Source organism: Hemicordylus capensis, chromosome 1 (assembly GCF_027244095.1).
Source record: "Hemicordylus capensis ecotype Gifberg chromosome 1, rHemCap1.1.pri, whole genome shotgun sequence".
NCBI lineage: Eukaryota > Metazoa > Chordata > Lepidosauria > Squamata > Cordylidae > Hemicordylus > Hemicordylus capensis.
Genome location: NC_069657.1, coordinates 69374316 through 69393040, shown reverse-complemented (window position 1 = coordinate 69393040; position 18725 = coordinate 69374316). Strand labels below are relative to the sequence as shown.

The 18725-nt window shown below is 46.4% G+C and overlaps 1 protein-coding gene across 5 annotated transcripts in view; it reads right to left on the bottom strand.

Annotated features, from left to right (window-relative positions):
• PAK6 (p21 (RAC1) activated kinase 6) overlaps positions 1 to 18725 on the bottom strand; it is a 73897-nt gene that overhangs the window by 9977 nt on the left and 45195 nt on the right. For all 5 annotated transcript variants that reach the window (XM_053285547.1, XM_053285550.1, XM_053285551.1 and 2 more), the window contains 3 exons: positions 13636 to 14265; positions 5715 to 6200; positions 4565 to 4698 (listed from right to left, as the gene is read on the bottom strand). In XM_053285547.1, coding sequence (XP_053141522.1) covers positions 4565 to 4698; positions 5715 to 6200; positions 13636 to 14265 — 1250 coding nt within the window. The remainder of the gene's footprint in view (positions 1 to 4564; positions 4699 to 5714; positions 6201 to 13635; positions 14266 to 18725) is intronic.

The following is an 18725-nucleotide window of genomic DNA, read 5'->3' as shown; positions in this document are numbered from 1 at the left end:
CAGAACTACACGGGGGGGACTTGTCAATGATCTCAGGGCAGCTGGAACCATAGTCACCAAGAAAACAATTGGTAACACACTATGCCGTGAAGGACTGAAATCTTGCAGTGCCCGCAAGGTCCCCCTGCTCAAGGCAGCACATGTACAGGCCCGTCTGCAGTTTGCCTATGCACATCTGAATGATCCAGAGGAGAACTGGATGAAAGTGTTGTGGTCAGATGATACCAAAATCGAGCTCTTTGGCATCAACTCAACTCGCCGTGTGTGGAGGAGGAGGAATGCTGCCTATGAGCCCAAGAACACCATCCCCACCGTCAAACATGGAGGTGGACACATTATGCTTTGGGGGTGTTTTTCTGCTAAGGGGACAGGACACCTTCACCGCATCGAAGGGACTATGGACGGGACCATGTACCGTCAGATCTTGGGTGAGCACCTCCTTCCCTCAGCCAGGACATTGAGAGTGGGTCGTGGATGGGTATTCCAGCATGACAATGACCCAAAACACACAGCCAAGGCAACAAAGGAGTGGCTCAAGAAGAAGCACATGAAGGTCCTGGAGTGGCCCAGCCAGTCTCCAGACCTTAATCCCATAGAAAATCTGTGGAGGGAGCTGAAGGTTCGGGTTGCCAAACATCAGCCTCGAAACCTTTCTGATTTGGAGAGGATCTGCAAAGAGGAGTGGGACAACATCCCTCCTGGGTTGTGTGCGAACCTGGTGGCCAACTACAAGAAACTTCTGACCTCTGTGATTGCCAACAAGGGTTTTGCCACCAAGTAGTAAGACATCTTTTGTGAAGGGATCGAATACTTATTTCCCTCACTACAATGCAAATCCATCGCTGACTTTTGGGCACTGGGCTTTTGAGGGTTTGTTTGTTGTTATTCCGTCTCTCACAGCTACAATAAACTTACAATTCCAATTATAGCCTGGTCATTTCTGTGTCAAAGGGCAAACGGACAAAATCAGCAGGGGATCAAATACTTATTTCCATCACTGTACTGGGCTAGTTTGGGAAGCGTGCGCTGCTCATGCACACCCAGTGACATCTTCTGGCTGTCACTCAAAGCAATATACTGGACTAGATGGGAAAGGTTTACTGTCTTGCTGCACCAAGATCTGGCAAGTACATCAAATATCTTTCTTTTTTGGCACACGTTGTGGTAATGCAAATGGACACTATTCTTGTAGTGCTTGTCCTCAAGAGTCCCAAGTCTGCACACACAACTGTCTTGGGAACTCTTTGAGACTACCGGTGGAAGTACAGAACACACTACTTTAAACTTATCCTAGGGTTTGAAAGATTAAGCTAGAAGAGAATGAAAGCATCCCTTCCTGGGAGTAGCCAAAGGTGTTGCAGCAAAAATAGTCTTTCTTCCCTTATACAGGGGTAGGCAACTTTGGCTCCCCTGCTGCCACTGAACTACAACTCCCATCATCCCACCAATTTATTGTGGCAGAGAGTAATGGGAGCTGTAGTTCAACAACAGCTGGAGAACCAAGGTTACCTGCCCCTGCATCAGAGAGCTGCTTTCCAAGAGCAAGAGTGAGGCAGCCGACAATGTTAGCAGCTGACCATATGGATCAACTGAGAAGGCCCAGATAGGGATGTGCAAGGCACTGGTGTGCGGAAGTTCAAAGGTGGGAGGGGGGACTGACTAGGCGGGGGAGGGTGCACTTACCCCTCCTCCACTTTCCCCCCACCGGCGCTCCATTGTAAACCGATCTGGCGGGGCTTCCCTGTCACCCCGTGGAAATAAGCGGAAGTACCTCTGCGCGTTTGCACGTCAGGCATGTGCACGCGTAGCTGATCATCAGTTCATCCCCAGCACAGGATCACTCCAGTGGCTGTGGTGGTGTCTATCTTATGTTTCTTATTTAGATTGTGAGCCCTTTGGGGACAGAGAACCTTTTAATTTAATTTAATTTAATTTAATTTAATTTAATTTATGCTCTTCCCAGAGCGGCTTCATCCCCTGAGGGGAATATCTTGCAGTGTTCACACATCAAGTCTCCCATTCAGATGCAACCAGCGCAGACCCTGCTTAGCTATGGGGACAAGTCATGCTTGCTACCACAAGACCAGCTCTCCTCTCCTTGCATTTTCCTTGTCTGTGCACACATACTTTATTGCCACATGACATTTAGAAGTCTACAGAGGGTAGGAGGAAATCCTCAGAAGTGGAGATTTGAAAGCACTATTGCAGAAAAGTGTTGTATTTATTGGTGCAGATTCTTTGGGCAGTAGCAGTGGAGTCTGTAGAAAGTGTCTTTGGCAGACAGAGGACAAACAGGTATACTTGATCAGTGTCTGGGTTCTAGAGGAGCCTGGACTACTTGCTTTAATGTTCTCATTGTTACCTGTCACTTTTTATAACATTTAACCTAATACAACTTTTGCAATGACTTGAATTTTTTAACTGCACAAATACTCTTTTAGCACTGGGTTGGGGTTTTTTTGTGGGTTTTTTTTGGGGGGGGGGAACAGCACATTTTGTGTCTGATTACAAATTTTTTAAAAACCCTGCAGAAAGGACAGGTGAATATATTGAGTCTTTCACACAGCCAGCAAACTTCCTGAGTGCCCAGGTGAAACTGAGAGATCCCATTCCCCCAGTCTCCTCTATGACACAATGACAACTTGGTACATTCTTCTTGTTGTGCAGGATAACTTTGAGTAGTGTGGGCTTTGAACTACCTCCATGTCTTTGCAAAAGTGAAGGCCTCCATCCTCCTTTGAACCTATTTTCGTTATGGTTCAAATACCTGGCTAAAAAGAAACTCCTGGCTGCTATAAGATGGTGTGAAGGCATGCCTTCTTCCCATTGTTTTGTGTTCTTTAATTTGTTCTATGACCCCTCCAGGCTGTGCAGGGGTTAAAAAATAATAACCTCTTCAGGAGTGGATTACCACATGGGCAATAGAGATAACTGCCGATGGCAGCAAATCTTGGATGGGCGGGGGGGGGTAGTTGCATCTTTTTTAAACTTTTAAAACTGCATCTGCATCATGCACAGTGGCAGCACGGTGGTGGTGAGAGCTCCTAATGGGCCACCTCCCAAATCATGACAGGTCGAGCCCTAGATGGTGGTGGAGACAGCAGCGAGAAAGCTCCTCACACAGGCCCGTCTTCTTCCAAAATGACACAGTTCGGGCTGATTTGGGCCCACGCACAGGTGTGCATGCACAGAGGCCTGAAATTGGCCTGATCTCTGTCCTTTGGGATGAAGATGGGCCCATGTGAGGAGCTCTCTCGCCGCTGTCTCTGCCATCCGGGATGGCAGAAACGGCAGTGAGAGCTCCTCACACGGGCCTGCCTCCCAAATTACACAGACTGGGCTAATTTTGGCCCATTTGGGGCCTTTGCGTATGCATGTGTGCAGAGGCCTGAAAGGACCGATCTGCCATTTGGGAGGAGCTCTCTCGCCGCCATCTCCATTGCCATCCAGCACCTGACCTGTCATGATTTGGGAGGCGGGTGGATCCACTAGGAGCTCTCGTCGCTGTGTCTACTGCACCACAACGGTGGTCTTAAAAGTTAAAAAAACAAACACCAGATTTAAGTCTCCCCTCCAGCCCCTTACTTGTAAAGGGGAACCCTTGCCTCCAGAGCAGCAAATCTTTGGCTGCCTACGGGCGGCAAAAAGTTTAATCTGCCCTTGAACCTCTTAAAGCCAAGTCCAAGGTAAAAGTGGTCTGCTGCAGAGTTTGGGGAGGGAAAGTGACAATGAATTGTGACTGGTTGTCTCCAGGCAGAGACAGAGGGTTCTGGCTGCCTGAGGGAACAAACTCCTTGACCGGTTAATGTATCCCTTTGGAACTGGATAAAAGGGAGGGTTGAACAACCAGGAAGAGGAGGGTTGTGGGAGAAGAGTTCGGTGAGAGAGAGTGCTGCTGAGTGTCGTGTGAGCAGAAAGGCTGGAACATGAACAGGGTCAGGTCGGGCTGAAACCGCTCGGGAAGGAAGCAGTGGGGAGCTGCTCCTACTGGAAGCAGCCCTACTCCTATTAGGCCTTGGGAGAGAGGGCTAGAAAGCTTGTTGTCTTATATTTTGTACTTTATACTCTTGCCAACTGAACTTTCCAACATTTGCCCCTGTACTGTTGTGTTTTTTTAATTTTGCAACCTTTTGTTATAGTAAACCTGTTCTTGCTTTTATACTATTTCACTGGTGTCTCTGTCTGTTATTTTAGTCCCTCCTCAGGCTTACTTGCCCATTTTATTTACCACTACTGAGTTTTGATATTGTTTTTGAAAGACAGAGGGTTCAGTGACCAGAAGTAGAACCAGTTACACTAGCGAAAAATCTTATTTTGGTGGCAGCGAATGGTTAGACTGAGGGCCAGTTGTGGCCAAGCCCTTACAGATGGTATGGGAGATTATACAAAATGGAGCCCAAGGCCACATAATAATCTATAGGCCATAGGTTGCCCATAGTGTCTGTGACTTAAATTTGTATAGATAGCATCACTAACTCAGATGAGACAGATGCCTCAGGAGGGTTGCTGCCTTGCATCAGATGGGATAGTTTAACTTGACCTATTGCTGCTGTAGCTTTCCTACCTGATTTGGGACAGAATATCTGTGAGGGCTCCTCCCTGGAGAAATTCCATCAGCACCCAGAGTTCATCACCCACGAGATAGCTTTTATACATCTCTACTACATTGTCATGCTGGTAGTCTCTCATTATCACCACCTGAGAAACACACAAGAAGTTAAATCACTGCCAGTTAACCCAACAATCTTTGGTTCTTCTACTGACACGTTTTCCCTTTGCAACTCACAGTGTCTTTGTTCAGACCAAACCACCCTGATCTGCAGACTTGTTGAAATCACCACATGAACTCAAAAATAAATCCCAGATGGTCACATGGACCTAAGAACTGCAAATCAATGGCCTGTACAGAAATTCAGGCTGTCTTCATTCATCTCCCTGCCCTATAGTTTACCAGCCACCCTTGAAAGCTGTAATGTATCTTCTTTTTCCTTACTATCTTCATCTCTCATTTAGAAATGTAAGTGTGGATCCTCCTCATTTCCATCCTATTGATGGAACAGAGCTTCCCCGCCTCCCCCTTGCCTTGACAAGAGGAATGTGCCGAATTGTGAGTCACATCCCTTTAAAACAGAGCTTACACAGCCCCTTTAAAGTGGAGGATCCACACCTGCTCTTCCTCCACTTGCCACCATTGGCGTCATACCAGGGCTCCCCTCAGCTATGCCCGTGCACTGGTGGAGGGAGTCTCCCAGCTGCCCCTGCGCAACACCGGCATGCACATAGCCGCCTCGCTTGCGTGGAGGCCATGTGCATGCCAGCATCACACAGGGGCAGCTGGGAGATGCCTTGCCAGCACACGGGAATAAGTAGAAGAGCGCCGGGATGACACCAGTAGTGATGAGCAGAGGAGGAGCAGGTATGAACCTGCTCTCCTCTGCTTTAAAGGGGCTGTGTAAGCCCCCGGTTATAAAGGATGTACCCTGCAATTTGGCACATCCCTACTCAACAACCCCTTGTTTCCCACAAAACCTCCACTCTTGGGGGTTGGGAACCCTCTCAACCAGAAAGGTATATAGAGGCTACAGGAGGATGTGAGGGCTTAGAAACAGCCCATACCTTCCAAGAGCAACTTAGGATACAAACCTATATCTTCCCTGCCATCCTTTTTTTTTTGGCCAAATATATATATATTTAATCCCTTTCGATTTAGTCACCTCATTAAAAAGGAGCTCTCGTCGCTGCTGCTTTCGTAGGTCCATCATCTTTACTGCCACCTGCCGCCCAGAGTGCTTTTCACGAGCAATGCAGACAATACCCGTAGATCCCTCACCAATCTTAACGTAGTTTTCCAACATTGTTCTGGGATCACCTTGGTCCACCACCATCCTCAGTGCAGCTTTGAACTGCTCATGAGTCACAACTACTGGATCTTCATTGGCTGGCTGTGCTTTAGAGTCCAAGGGAAGGTGAAGGTTGCTGGAACTGGTTTGTGTGTGTCTGTTTCGTGGGGATCCTGCAGGTGATGGCCTGCCCTGGGGCAAGACTGTTGCATTCTCAGCTGTTGAAGATTTCTGAGGGGTGCCAGCTTCTGAAATCCTAGCATAATCGGGCACCGGCTGGTCAGAGGGAAGTGACTGGGATTTGGCTGCTGGGCTGCTTGGTGAACCCCAGTGCTGTGGCTGCCTGAAGAAGGGATTGGACTGGAAAAGAATGGAGGGGAAATGGCATTATTAGAGGAACAGGAAATGGAAGGCAACAAGCATTTTAAAAAAAATTGCTCCCAAGAGCTACTGTAATGCAACAGATGTTATATGGTACTTGGAAGAGTAAGATTTGAATTCAAATCCTTACTCTGGTATGGGCTTGTGTGGTTGTCTTGGTGCAACAAGAACTCGAAAATTCTGTCCTCTGTCTCCAAAATAAGAATGATTGCAGCTCTATGCAAGACTGCTCTCAGGGTGGACTACACAACATTTGTAGAACATGAAGATCATGGGTTTTTGTGTTTCCTGCATCTTTAAAAAGAATGTAAAACCAAAGTTGGCTAAAATGCACATTTGATTTCAGAATGTCACTCTTTCACTCTCTGCCATACATTAACAACATTCACATGTGCTAATATATATGGATGAACAATCATTTCAGAGGGCAACAGGAATAATTCTCCCTTTGTGCTAATCCTGACTTCCCCTGATCTTGCACCAATAATGTGATTACAGTGCAAACAGATTGCTGCAGTGGCAATAGAAGCCTCTCTTTCTATAAAATAAAACATTAAGAAAGGCTTTTTGAAGTGGCACAGCAATGCTGTGGAGGAAGGGGAAGGGAATCCTAAACCTCCCCCTCCCACTTTTCAAGGGCTGTATGAGAGCTCATGTGGTAAGGTGAGTAAGTGTTCACACAATCAAACTTAAAGAATTAATCATAGACTCTGCCAATGAAAATCACATAAAATGTGCACACATCTATCAGAATGATGCTATTTATATTTTGGAGGGTAGTTTTAGATTTTAGGAGGTACCTCCTATTCTACAAAACCCATGAAAAACTGGTCTAATATCATTATGGAAATGCCACAGGAAAGAAAGTATCCATGTCCCACACAACCAGAGGAGGACGAGAACATTTTTCCACCTCTGAAAACACGTTGTCTGTACAAGCCATTAGCGTCATATTTGAGAAGAGAATACAATTAGAGCATTAGAAACATAGTAGTACAGTTATATTTGTCTCAGCTAGTTGCCTTTTCAAAATATGAACAGCAAACTTATATAGTCTGATTCCGAGCCGCAGAATATTTCACATATAAAGTTTCCCCATAACAAATCAATCAATCATATGCTCCTTAACAAAGTCAGGTCTGTTCTTGGAGGCAGCTACCACAAAAAGAGCAACCAGAAGTATACTTTTAAAAGCTAAGCAAGTTAAAATATGAAATTAAAACGTGTCCCAAGGAGTCTCGTAAACATACTAAAATCTTACATATTGCTTTAACCACTAATACAGAGCCCCTTTGGGTAATCAAAAGTATAGTACAACTGACTGATACTATATCAGTATGGACTTGGGCAGGCCCTGACATTCTGAAGCTCTGCTTTTTCATTTCTGTTATTGTCCAGTGGAGCTGGTTTGGATTGCTCATGCAATGACATAATTTTCTGGAAGTAAATTTTTGAGTTTTCTGAAAATTCTCACAGTCTGTTCCAACAATCAACATCACTTCTGTTTGCAGCACAGGAGTATAATGACACAAACAGCATAACATTGGAATCTGAAGATCAAAACTCTTCTTCTGTGAACTGGAAAAATCCCAGCCTGTGACTCTACAGTTAATGGAAAGGGAAAGGCAACTGTGGAAGAGTTTGCTCACACAAGATATATGGCATAGCACTTTCATAAGTCGATTGCTCACATAAACAGTGTTTCTGCACAAGTACAACTGGCCTTGATCTTCTCTCTCGGGCTTTCATTCACTACACTTCTTTTTCCCCCTAGTAGATGTAAAATAGAGATTCCTCCCCCTCCCACCAAACACACACACTGAAAATAAATTTAAGACTGATGGATGAAAAGTGCTATCTTAAAAATCAACTGGGGCTTCAGTGAAAGATTTAAGTAGGAGAAAATGCAATTACCCAGATTGGAGCATTGGCTATAATACAGTGGTGAATTTAGGGGAAATGCCAGACAGTTTCAATAAGTATAAGTGATGCTAGTGTCTCTGGCACAGTGGCTTGCAGTAGAAGTTAATGTTGGTATTGTATTGATTTGGTGCATTTCACAAAGAACCTGAATTCTTTCCTCGGGAATTTTAAGCAATTTCCCACACTACCACGGAAGAGATAAGACCCAGTTCTGCTTTATGCTAGAATATAATATAAACCCAGATTAGGTGTTGACAGGCCTACAGAATATGGACATTAACACACTAAGATAGATAGATAGATAGATAGATAGATAGATAGATAGATAGATAGATAGATAGATAGAAAAAGACTGACTATCTAAGAGAGCTTATGGCTCTCTAGAGAACTATCAGTTCACTAGAGCACTATTTAAAAGAGATGAAGCTAATAGTAATATGGGAGGGATAGGATATACATTACCATCACCTAGAGAAATGAACAGTAGTAGTGGAGAGAGAGAGAGAGAGAGAGAGAGAGAGCAGAAAACAGCCCTTGGGCTACCAAGAATGGAGGGCAGGATCTCAGAAATTAATGAATTAAAGGAATGCATCCACTGTAGTCAAGGATGTATATTATGGGTTCCTTTTTCTAGGCTTGGACACTTGCAATTTCCCTGGTATAGTTGTACATTCATGCTGTGGCTTTGGAAAGCTGCCAAAATAAAGGGCAAGTTTTTCTGTTTTCCTAGCACCTATACTCCACCTAGACTATACATATAATATTATCTTAGATAAACCTTTTATTCCTTCCTTGTTGACCCTTGTGGCACAGCACAAACAGGGAATTGTAAATTCATTCCACATAACACTTCGGGAGGACACACACTCACAATTACAAGTAACTGCCTGTTGGAAATTACTTCCCTGTCTTCCACTTACACCGCCCTTTGATTCCAGCTCAGACATGTTCCTGGCATAATACTGTTTTTGAACCTCCTTCTTTGTTTTACAAACTCATTTTATCTAACCTAGAGCATACAAAAAGCCTCTCACAAGTGTGTGTCTCACAAAAGTGAGCCTTTGCAACTGTTGGTCCAACTATTTAGCACATTCCTTATGCCAAACTTTCTAAAAAATGAATGAATACATACATGACCAGATATATACGTGTGTTCTACATAGTACACACTTGTTCCCCAGTCAGTTTATTTGCAGTTACACATATCCTTGCTCCCAAGTGTACACAATATTTTATTTATTTTTGCATGTATGTCCTGCTCTTCCTTCAAGGAGCCCAGAGTGGTGTACATGGTTCTGTTTATCCTCACAACCTATGAGGTAGGTTAGGTTGAGACAGGGGTGATGGGCAGGGGCACACCTAGGTAATTGGGGCACCTGGACCGCTCCCACCATGAGGCCCCCCCAAACCTGCTTTTGGGGAGCCTCCTGCAGCCACCCTGCTCCTGCCCCATGCCTCAGGGTTTCCCCCCATAATTTAAGCCGCCATGTGCGCACCTGAGGGGTGGCAGCTGGGGGGTAAGCCAAGCAGGTGTCGCTTCCAACCCCCACGGCCACGGCGGATGGAGTAACCACTGGGTCTGGCCAGCCGGCCGGCCCAGCGGTTCTTAATAACTGCAAGGTGCTCCAGCGCACCTGCGCAGTTGAAATAGATCGTCGTAAGCCCGTGACATCACACTCCGCAGTTATCAAGAGCCACTGGGCCAAATGGACAGGCCCAGCAGTTGCTCCATCTGCCACCACCACAGCTGCTGCTGTGAGGGGTGGGGAGGAGAGGCAAGGCAAGGTCTCCCTGCTCACCCCCCCCCCGCAGCTGCCACCTCTTGGCCACGCACATGGCGGCTTAAATTATGGGGGGGACCTGGAGGTACGGCGTGGCATGGTGGGGCAGCAGAAGGGTGGGCATGGGATGGCTACAGGAGGGCCCCTTCTGGCCATTTGGAGCCCCCCCCCCCGGACCTTGGAGGCCATGGACCGGGGCCCCAAGGTCTGGGGGTAAGAGTGCCTCTGGCAATGGGCCCAGAGTCACCCAGTGAGTTTCATGGCTGAACAGGGATTTGAACTCAGGTTTCCCTAGTCCTAGTCCAACACTCTAACCACTACACCATGCTGGCTCTGAAATTACCCTTTCCTATCCTACCACAACTTGCAGAGAAAAAAATGGAGCAAATCATCCACTGATATAAATCATCATGACTTTCTTGAAGTAAACTGACTTGCAATACATTCTGTTCTGCTGGTTTCCTTTCACTAAAAGGACAGACGGAATGAGCTACCAGGAAAGCGTCAGCATGCTTTGCAGATGCCCATGGCAGGCAAGAGAATGCCTGTAATCTAGGTCAAATTGACATGGGCTGCAACCTAACCTGCTTATTGCTCACCATCTGCTCTTACTGGGCCCCCACAGTGTGTCATCCTCTAGCATTTATGAATTCATCCTGAGTTAGTCAGGACTCAACACTCTTCTAACTGGGCTTCCTCCTCTTGGCTGGCCTAGAACAGACTCGCTTAGTCATTAGCAGTAACCAGCTGACACTGCAGGAGTCCTGTACAACTAGCTTCAGAACAATCTGCAGCTGCTTGGTCTTTTAATAATGAATTCCTGAAAGCACAATCCAGAGTCAGATTGAAGCATGGAAGGGTAGCAGGACTGTTTTGAAATGTATATGGTGTATTAATGCAAACATCATCACTAACAGTGGTGCCTCCCCCTTGGGGGGGGAGGGGCTTTGGAATCAAGAATATATTATTTATCAAATGTTTGTCCTGCCTTCCTCCAATTTTCTCAAGGTGGTACGGAAGAGTTACTATCGCAATAGCCTTATGGAATAGTTTAAGGCTGAGAAAGAACAATTGGGTTTACTAGTGGGCCCGGGCACAGAGCATCTGTGCCTCTAGCTGGCCCACCGCCGCCTGTGCCGCGGCCGGGCCTGCCGCCTTGCCTCCGTGACCGGGCCCGCCGCCGCCACCTGGCCTGCCGCCGCCTGGCCCGCCACGGCTGGGCCCACCGCCTTGCCTCCATGGCCGGGCCTGCCACCACCTGGCCCACCACGGCCAGGCCCGCCGCCTTGCCTCCGCAGCCGCCCAGCCAGGCAATTCTCCTGGGTGCGCCAGGACCAATCAGGTGCCCCTGCAGTCCAGCCAATCAGCTGGGCTGCCGGGACGCATTTTTCCTGGGCACACCCAGGAGAAATATATATATAGATGGCTGGACAAAGACTGAACTCTGGATTCTGTTCCAAGTACAGCCCTGTATCCACAGCACCACACTGCTGTTGTTGCTGGTGGTCCACATTACCCCTTATTTCATCCTTTGCTCCAACCCAACACCCTATGTTCCCTTCATAAGAGAGCTCATTTGTGGAAGGTTTCATATTGTTCATTATTTCCACAGCATTTCTTGTTGGATGAAACACACCAAATTTTTACGTCATCTGATTCATCCAACAACCCTGTGATGAAACAGCTTGCCCAAAGCCACACAGCAAACTCAAGAATTTGAACGGGCATTTCCTCAGTTACCAAGCCCTGCTGCAACTCCTGAGCCATCCTTTTGCACCTAAGCCCCACAGGGATGGTGTAAATGCCAGTACAGAACGTGCTGGAACAACCTCTTAAAAGTCAAACTGGACCCCACCAAATAGCAGGATCTTTTAGAGACACTTGAGAACATTGGCCGACATTTTGCATGCTTACACCTGTGTTTCCTGTTGGCCTGCACTGCTGAAGGCATCAGGCAGTGCTGGTGGTCTTGCACAAGACTGGAACTGTACAAATATTTATAACTGTGTACCAAGACAGCTTGTTTCCAATGTAAGTTGTGGCAGAGGTGCATCTAGGTAATTTTGGAGCCTTGACTTCAACGCCTTTGGAGCCCCCACCCATTGCAAGTTAAACATCACCCCCCTACACACACACCTTGACAGACACAGTATTTTTGACACATGGGTTTTTGAGGGCACACAACTTAACATATCCCCATCCCACATATTTCTTTCCCCACTCCTCCCTCCGTCTCTAAAGCACCCAGCGCAGGTCTCAATCACACTCGGTTGCCATGGTGTGGGCCGGCAGCACGGTGACCATACCACCCAGGACAGACTAAGGAGGATTTGGGGGGCCCAGGGGGTGTGGAGGCCCTGGACTTCAGCCCCAAAGTCCAGGGGTAAGAGCGCCTCTGAGTTGTGATACCAAAGTACAGGTACACAACTTTAATTATTTGCACAACTGTGCTCTTGTGCAAAACAAACAGGACAGCCTTGGATGCCTGCAGCAGTGCAGGACAATGGAAAATGCATGTCGATCAATGTTCTAGAACAGAAATATTTCCAATATTATATTTTGATTAACCCCTTCACATCCAGGAACAGCCCAGAACAGCCCAGATGGCCATTTCATACACAATTTCTTTGCTAAAAACTTCAGGATGTGTTAAATAGTCCCTGCTAACTGGGAAAAGAGGCACCTTTTAAATGTAGTGATTGTCTTTATTTAGCAGGGGGAGAGTAACTGGCCATATCCACCCCCAGCACAGTACTTCCAGTGACTGTTGCTGGTGTCTATCTTATGTTTCTTTTTAGATTGTGAGCCCTTTGGGGACAGGGATCCATCTTATTTATTTGTTATTCTCTGTGTAAACTGCCCTGAGCCATTTTTGGAAGGGTGGTATATAAATCTAATAAATAAGAATAAATAAATAAATACATGTGCAAACAATAGCTTAGGAATTGAATGGATGCACTGATAAAAGATTATTAACCCATTCCCAGCCAAAACCAAAATTGAACAGGCAAATCAAATTGCATGCAGAAAATAGTGAAATGTCTTAGAATATCTCAAGAACTATAGTTTAGAACTGAAACTGGTCCAATAATATTAACCTTCAGTCAACCTGGCTGGGGATGCTGGGATTCCAATATCATCTAGGGGACTCCTGTTTGAGATAATTAACCCTTTTCCTTCTTGCTTGTTTCTTCACTCAAAATCCATCTCCATTGCTACTTTTCTCCTCATAGAAGAACAGACATAGATACCAGACAAACCCCTCTCAAAATGGAGAAACCTCTGGGCCTTTAGTATATAGCAGTACGTTTCAATGCATTTTGCACAATGATGAGCATGATAAATTGGCATTTTCAAAATAAAGCAGAGAGTCCAAGGACAATAGCCTTGGTAAGCAGCCAGATTTCACAGTTTACTCATGTTTGTTTTGACTCCCTTGTTAGTTGTCCTATAGTTAACAAAAGGAATATGGGTGTGGAAAAGGATTTACCAGCATATTTGGTGCATGTACCAAGTTCTGCGCTGATTACTTAACAGCAGCAACTTTTTAGGCCAATAGCTACTCCATATTCATAATGCAAGTGTAAGCATCTGATATTAAACTTAATCTGCTAGGAGCTACAGTCATATTTGCCTTCAGAGTGTACTGAACTTTGGAGCGATCTAGAAAGTACCAATATTTCCATTTCTCAAACACCCAATAAACCTACCTTTATCTGTTGGTTGCTTCCAGTCTTGTTTGAGGCACTGGATGAGGGGAAAACACTCCGTAATAGCCTCCGCTTCAAGCTGTTTTCTCTTGATTTGGAACCAGGACTCCCTTCCCCAGAAGGCCTTGTATTAGCCTGCCCCACCTGGCAAGGCTGAGCATAGTGTTCTTCTGAGCTTCTCCTTCCAAAATGTTCTCTGTTTACCTCAGAAACGGGGATGTATTGCTGCTGCTGTTGAAAACCTGAAGAGAGTGGGGCAAAGCGACTGTTTGCCCCCTGGAATTCCGAAGGACCGAGGGACTGCGCTTTCATTACTAGGCCATTGGAATGTACCTCACCATCCAACATGGGTTTATAATCTGGCCATAAGGTCTGCCTCCGAGCTGATTTGGTGCCACCATTGCAGTTGAGGTAGTTTCCATATTTGTCTGCCCAATCCGCTTCGGGGTACTGTAGGTACATGTCAGTGGGTCCATCTTCTCCCAGCAGTCCTAGTGATTGGGCTCGTCTCCTACTAGTGGGACTCTTCCCCCTCAGGGTATTAGAACTGATAAGGGAGAGCTTCTGGATGTCATTGAGTATCCCCGTTATATATCCTTCCACTTCAAAGGTGCTGGCTCTGACAACCGTCTGTCCCAGAAACAAAACAAAACAAAAGCAAAGTTAGAGTTCAGAACTCTGCCTCATGTGGCTCTGTGGGCCACCTCATCACCACACATTCATTAATAGGGGGGTTCTCTGTACAGAATGGGGCACAGTACCGATGTGTGTATTTGACCTATTTCTCACTGGGATCAGAGGTGTAGGGAGTGAATATCAAGCAGCACACAGAAATGCTCAGGAGGAATAATCTGCAGTGCTCAATCTGGGGTGATAATTTAAAATGCTGTCCTGTTAGCTCATCCTGCAAACTCACCCACAGTCAGGAGCAGCCCTTCCATGAGAATGGGTGAAGGAGGCAGCAAGTGCCAGCCCTACCACAGGCCCCATGGCACAGGCCACCTTCCTGCCACTGCTACTACCTCCCTTCCTCACCCTGCTGGGTCAATGCTCTTCGTCTCCCCCTTCTTGCCCCACTGGGAAGCACCTCTTCTTTCTCCTCTCAGCCCACCCCTGACACAAGCCGGCCGCACCTCTGCTGCCACTACCTGGGTTGGTAGCATAAGTCTGGGAGTGCCCAGCAGCATGTTCTGAGAATGCTGATCACCCACTGGCAGATCTGGGACAGCTTCATTTGATCCTTCATCTCAGGCAGCAAAATTACTTGGACCAACCCTGCCCTGTATGAAATGAGCCATGGAGATCTGGCCATGCAAAAACAACCTTAATTTGGATTGTAATACCTTTGCTTCTCCATCCCAGTCTCCTACCTCTGCTGTGCTTCGTTTGCCTTGCAGCCTAACCATCTCATTTCTTTAGGAAGTGAAAGGCTTAAGAGCCTATTAACTAACATCATCTATTTCTCCACAGGGAGGCACAGTACAATATCAATGCCTTCCCTTGGCACCATTCCCAATCAGTGGGGGGGGGGGGAATCTTCCCCTGGAGTGAGAGGAAATTTTCTATTTGCTAACAACTCAGCACCTTCATCAAAGACAAGCTGAATTAATTACAGCAGCAAAAACAGACCCAGATCCTGATTTTTGTCATGCGAGGATATGAGTCATTGAAAGGTAATGTAGATAATGTGGAACTCTACCAAGGCCGATTTACATATGCGCATATATTCTTGTATAAGGCCTGCCCAATCCATACATGTAATCCATGTTGTAGTTGCAGCTTGAAATTCAACTGCATGGGTGCTTTACTTGCATGAAGCAGCTTTCAGCCCAAATGGAACAACTTCATTCATGCTAATGGAACCCTGCAGGGCTAGTAGTAGCATGGCTGAAACTGCCACAACCATGTAGGGAGCCATTTTACACAGTGCTTTGCCATGTGGCCAGTACAGCCTGTGAACAATGAAGCCAAAAACAGCCCACAAGCCCCATATGGTAGTCCAGCTGGAGTTCCATAAGACTTCCATTTTTGCTATCTGCCTGGGATTGGAAAGAAAGAAAGTCGATCATGCTAAATTCTAATGGGCAATCATGTTGCTCAGAGTAGTCTCTCCCATGAGGCCAAGTGAGATGGCCTCAGGCAGTGAGTGTGCCACAGGATGGTGGCAGTCTCCCTTCCCTCCTCAAGCATCGCCTCACCTGCCTGCTGTTGCCCTGTCTCATCTCTGCAGCTACCTTCCGTCTCTTAGCTGACCCCTCCTTGCTGGCCTGGCCCCACCTCACCACCCTGCACTGGAAGCCCAGTGCTGATCGCTGCCCTTTCCCCCTCACTAGTCTTTTCAGTGGAGCACTCTGTCCTCCAGTCAGAGCCACTCAGGGGCGTATCTAGGGTGGGGCAGGCAGGGCACGTGCCCCGGGTGCCACTTGAAGGGGGGCGCCATTTTTTTAAAATTAAAAAATAAATGGCCACCAAAACCCAAATGGCCACCGTGCATGCTCAAATGGCCTCTGTGAGGCCCTAGGCCATGCCAGGCCTCACAGAGGCCATTTGAGCATGTGCAGTGGCCATTTTGTTTTCGGCAGCCATTTTTAAAAAAAAATTATTTTAAAAAATGGCCACTGCACATGCTCAAATGGTCCCTGTGAGGCCCTAGAGGCCAGTGGGGGGGGACCTTTGAAGACCCCCCACGGCCTTTAGGAAGCCCCCCGAAGGGGCTACAGATAAAAAATAATTTTAAATTTAATATAATATAAGTCACTGTACACATATTCAGTTTGGAACTATGGTCAGAGAATCAGGGCGTGTGAATACTGAGCTGAAGCTTATGAGCTAGGATTGTATTCATTCACTCTTACTTTGCTTCTTGTGATAAGTGAGTTAAATGTGATGTCTTAATCATATGGCTATTAATGGTGAGTTTGTCTTTGAATCAGTGTGAAATCCTTAGTATTAAGGCCCACTGGGAGTTTCTTGCTCTCTTTCTCTCATTTTAACTGTCTTTCTGTGTGCTGGTCAACGACCGTAATAAAGATTATTATTATTATTATAACTGTCTTTCTGAAATACTAGAATATATTCCAAGCAGTGACACAGTTTACTCTACATATCCTTAAATTATTTTCAGAGTATCTGGGAAAAGTCAAATTCTCCACTGATTTTTAAAACTGATGTAATAGTGATGCTACAATGCATAGCAAAGAATTATACAGGCACTTCTGTTTAGTTTTCCAACTACACCTCCACATAGTATTTGGGTATTTCATGAGCCCCAGCATACTGAAATTTGTAGTTTTCCAGCATTTTCTGATCTGGCTACATCCACTGCTAAATAGTTTTTGAAATATTAAAAGATTAACGAGCTTGACTTGTATTTTCCAGCTGATATTATGGTAAAGTTATCTGAAAGATGGGTGTCAGATGTTTGGACAGGGGGTGCAATTTCAGTGCTTGCCCTAGGTACGCCTCTGGAGCCACTGCTTGCTTTAGCCCCCTTTGCTGGCTGGTCTGTTGCAGCCACTGCTCCAGCTCTCCCCCTACCCCCGTCCAACTCATGCCCAAACTTGGAGGAGACAAAGTAGACACGTTTGTTGTGGTGAGTGTGTGTGTGTGTATGTGTGTGCCAGCACAGTAATGGCAATGAGAGACAGACTGAGTGGTGAAGGTGGATGCCTGCTGCCTGCTACAGCATGCAGAGGCACCAGCAAGAGAACAGAGTTCACTGCCAAAGAGGCTAGCAAGGGGAAGGGCAGATCAGCAGCATGTTTGCACAGGAGGTGCGGCTGGCCAGAGTAGATGGGACAGTGGATTGCAAGTGGTCTCCTCAAGTGGCAACAAGCAATGACCCGCCTCCGATTCTGATGTTGCTCCGCCTCCGATTCTGATGGTGGCACATGTAAACTGGGCCTTGGTGTCTCATTGTTCAGGGATTTGCAGTGGAACCTGCAAATTTGCAGTGTGTAGCTGGACTGGCTTGGTTGATAAGTACAGGATTCAGACTGAAGAGGGTATGAAAGCTCTCTGCATGGGGTTTGGTTTTTGATGGCTGTTCCAGACATGCCTGTGTGAGCTCACCCTATGTCAGGCCAGTTCACACTTGTGACCAACCAAGCCAAACACAGCCCACAAGCCCCATATGGTAGTCCAGCTGGAATTCCATAAGACTTCAAAGAAAGAAAGAAAGGAAGGAAGGAAGGAAGGAAGGAAGGAAGGAAGGAAGGAAGGAAGGAAGGAGCAAGCAAAGTAAATCTTCCTAAGTACCTGGCAGAGTGTAGTACATGACTGGTGGAAGTAGTGACCTAAACTCAACCCAAAGCACCCATTCAACAGGGATTCAGCTTGGTAGTTCACAAGTTGCCCAGACTTGCTTTGTGTTGTAATCAGGAAATGGTAATTTACAGCTAGTCAAACATACTTTATTATGTGTTCTAAATCTCAAGGTCACATTAGCCTTCCAATGGGATATTTGAACCTCCCTCTTACTTTATAAACCAGCAGGGATACACACACACACACACACACACACACACATACATACACCATCCCACCCCACCCCACTGAGAAGAAGCAGCAGAGGACCACTCAAGCTCAGCTTTCCCAGCCTTTCCCTACATTCCCAAAGAGGAGAAGAAACTGCCATACACCAAGCAGTCGCACACACAGCACCCCCTGATTCAAAGCAGCTGTGCCAAGCTAACTCCAACAAATTACTGTAGTTCCAAGGATGACTTGCTGAGTGGCAGCATCAGAGCTTTCTCTACAGGGGAAAAGACTCGGGTTAAGCAGTTCAAATCCTGAGAGCATCCGATTCTGGAATGGGAGGGTGTCTGCAAAGTTCTTGACAGGGCTCAACTGTTCTCTCATTAGGAGGGTATCAAGCAAATCACCCCTCAGAGACCAAGAAGTCCTTCTCTCCATTTTTCTTGCATGATAATGTATCAGTCTGCTTGTGCAGACATGTGTGTGTCTGTTCTCCTTTGCTTTTTGTCAACAATGTGAATTGCTCTGTCAACTACCCAACTGGTTTGGTAGACTGACAGTGAATGGGTTGGGCTTCTATTTTGTGTATGGGATGGGGGGGGGGGAATCCAGAA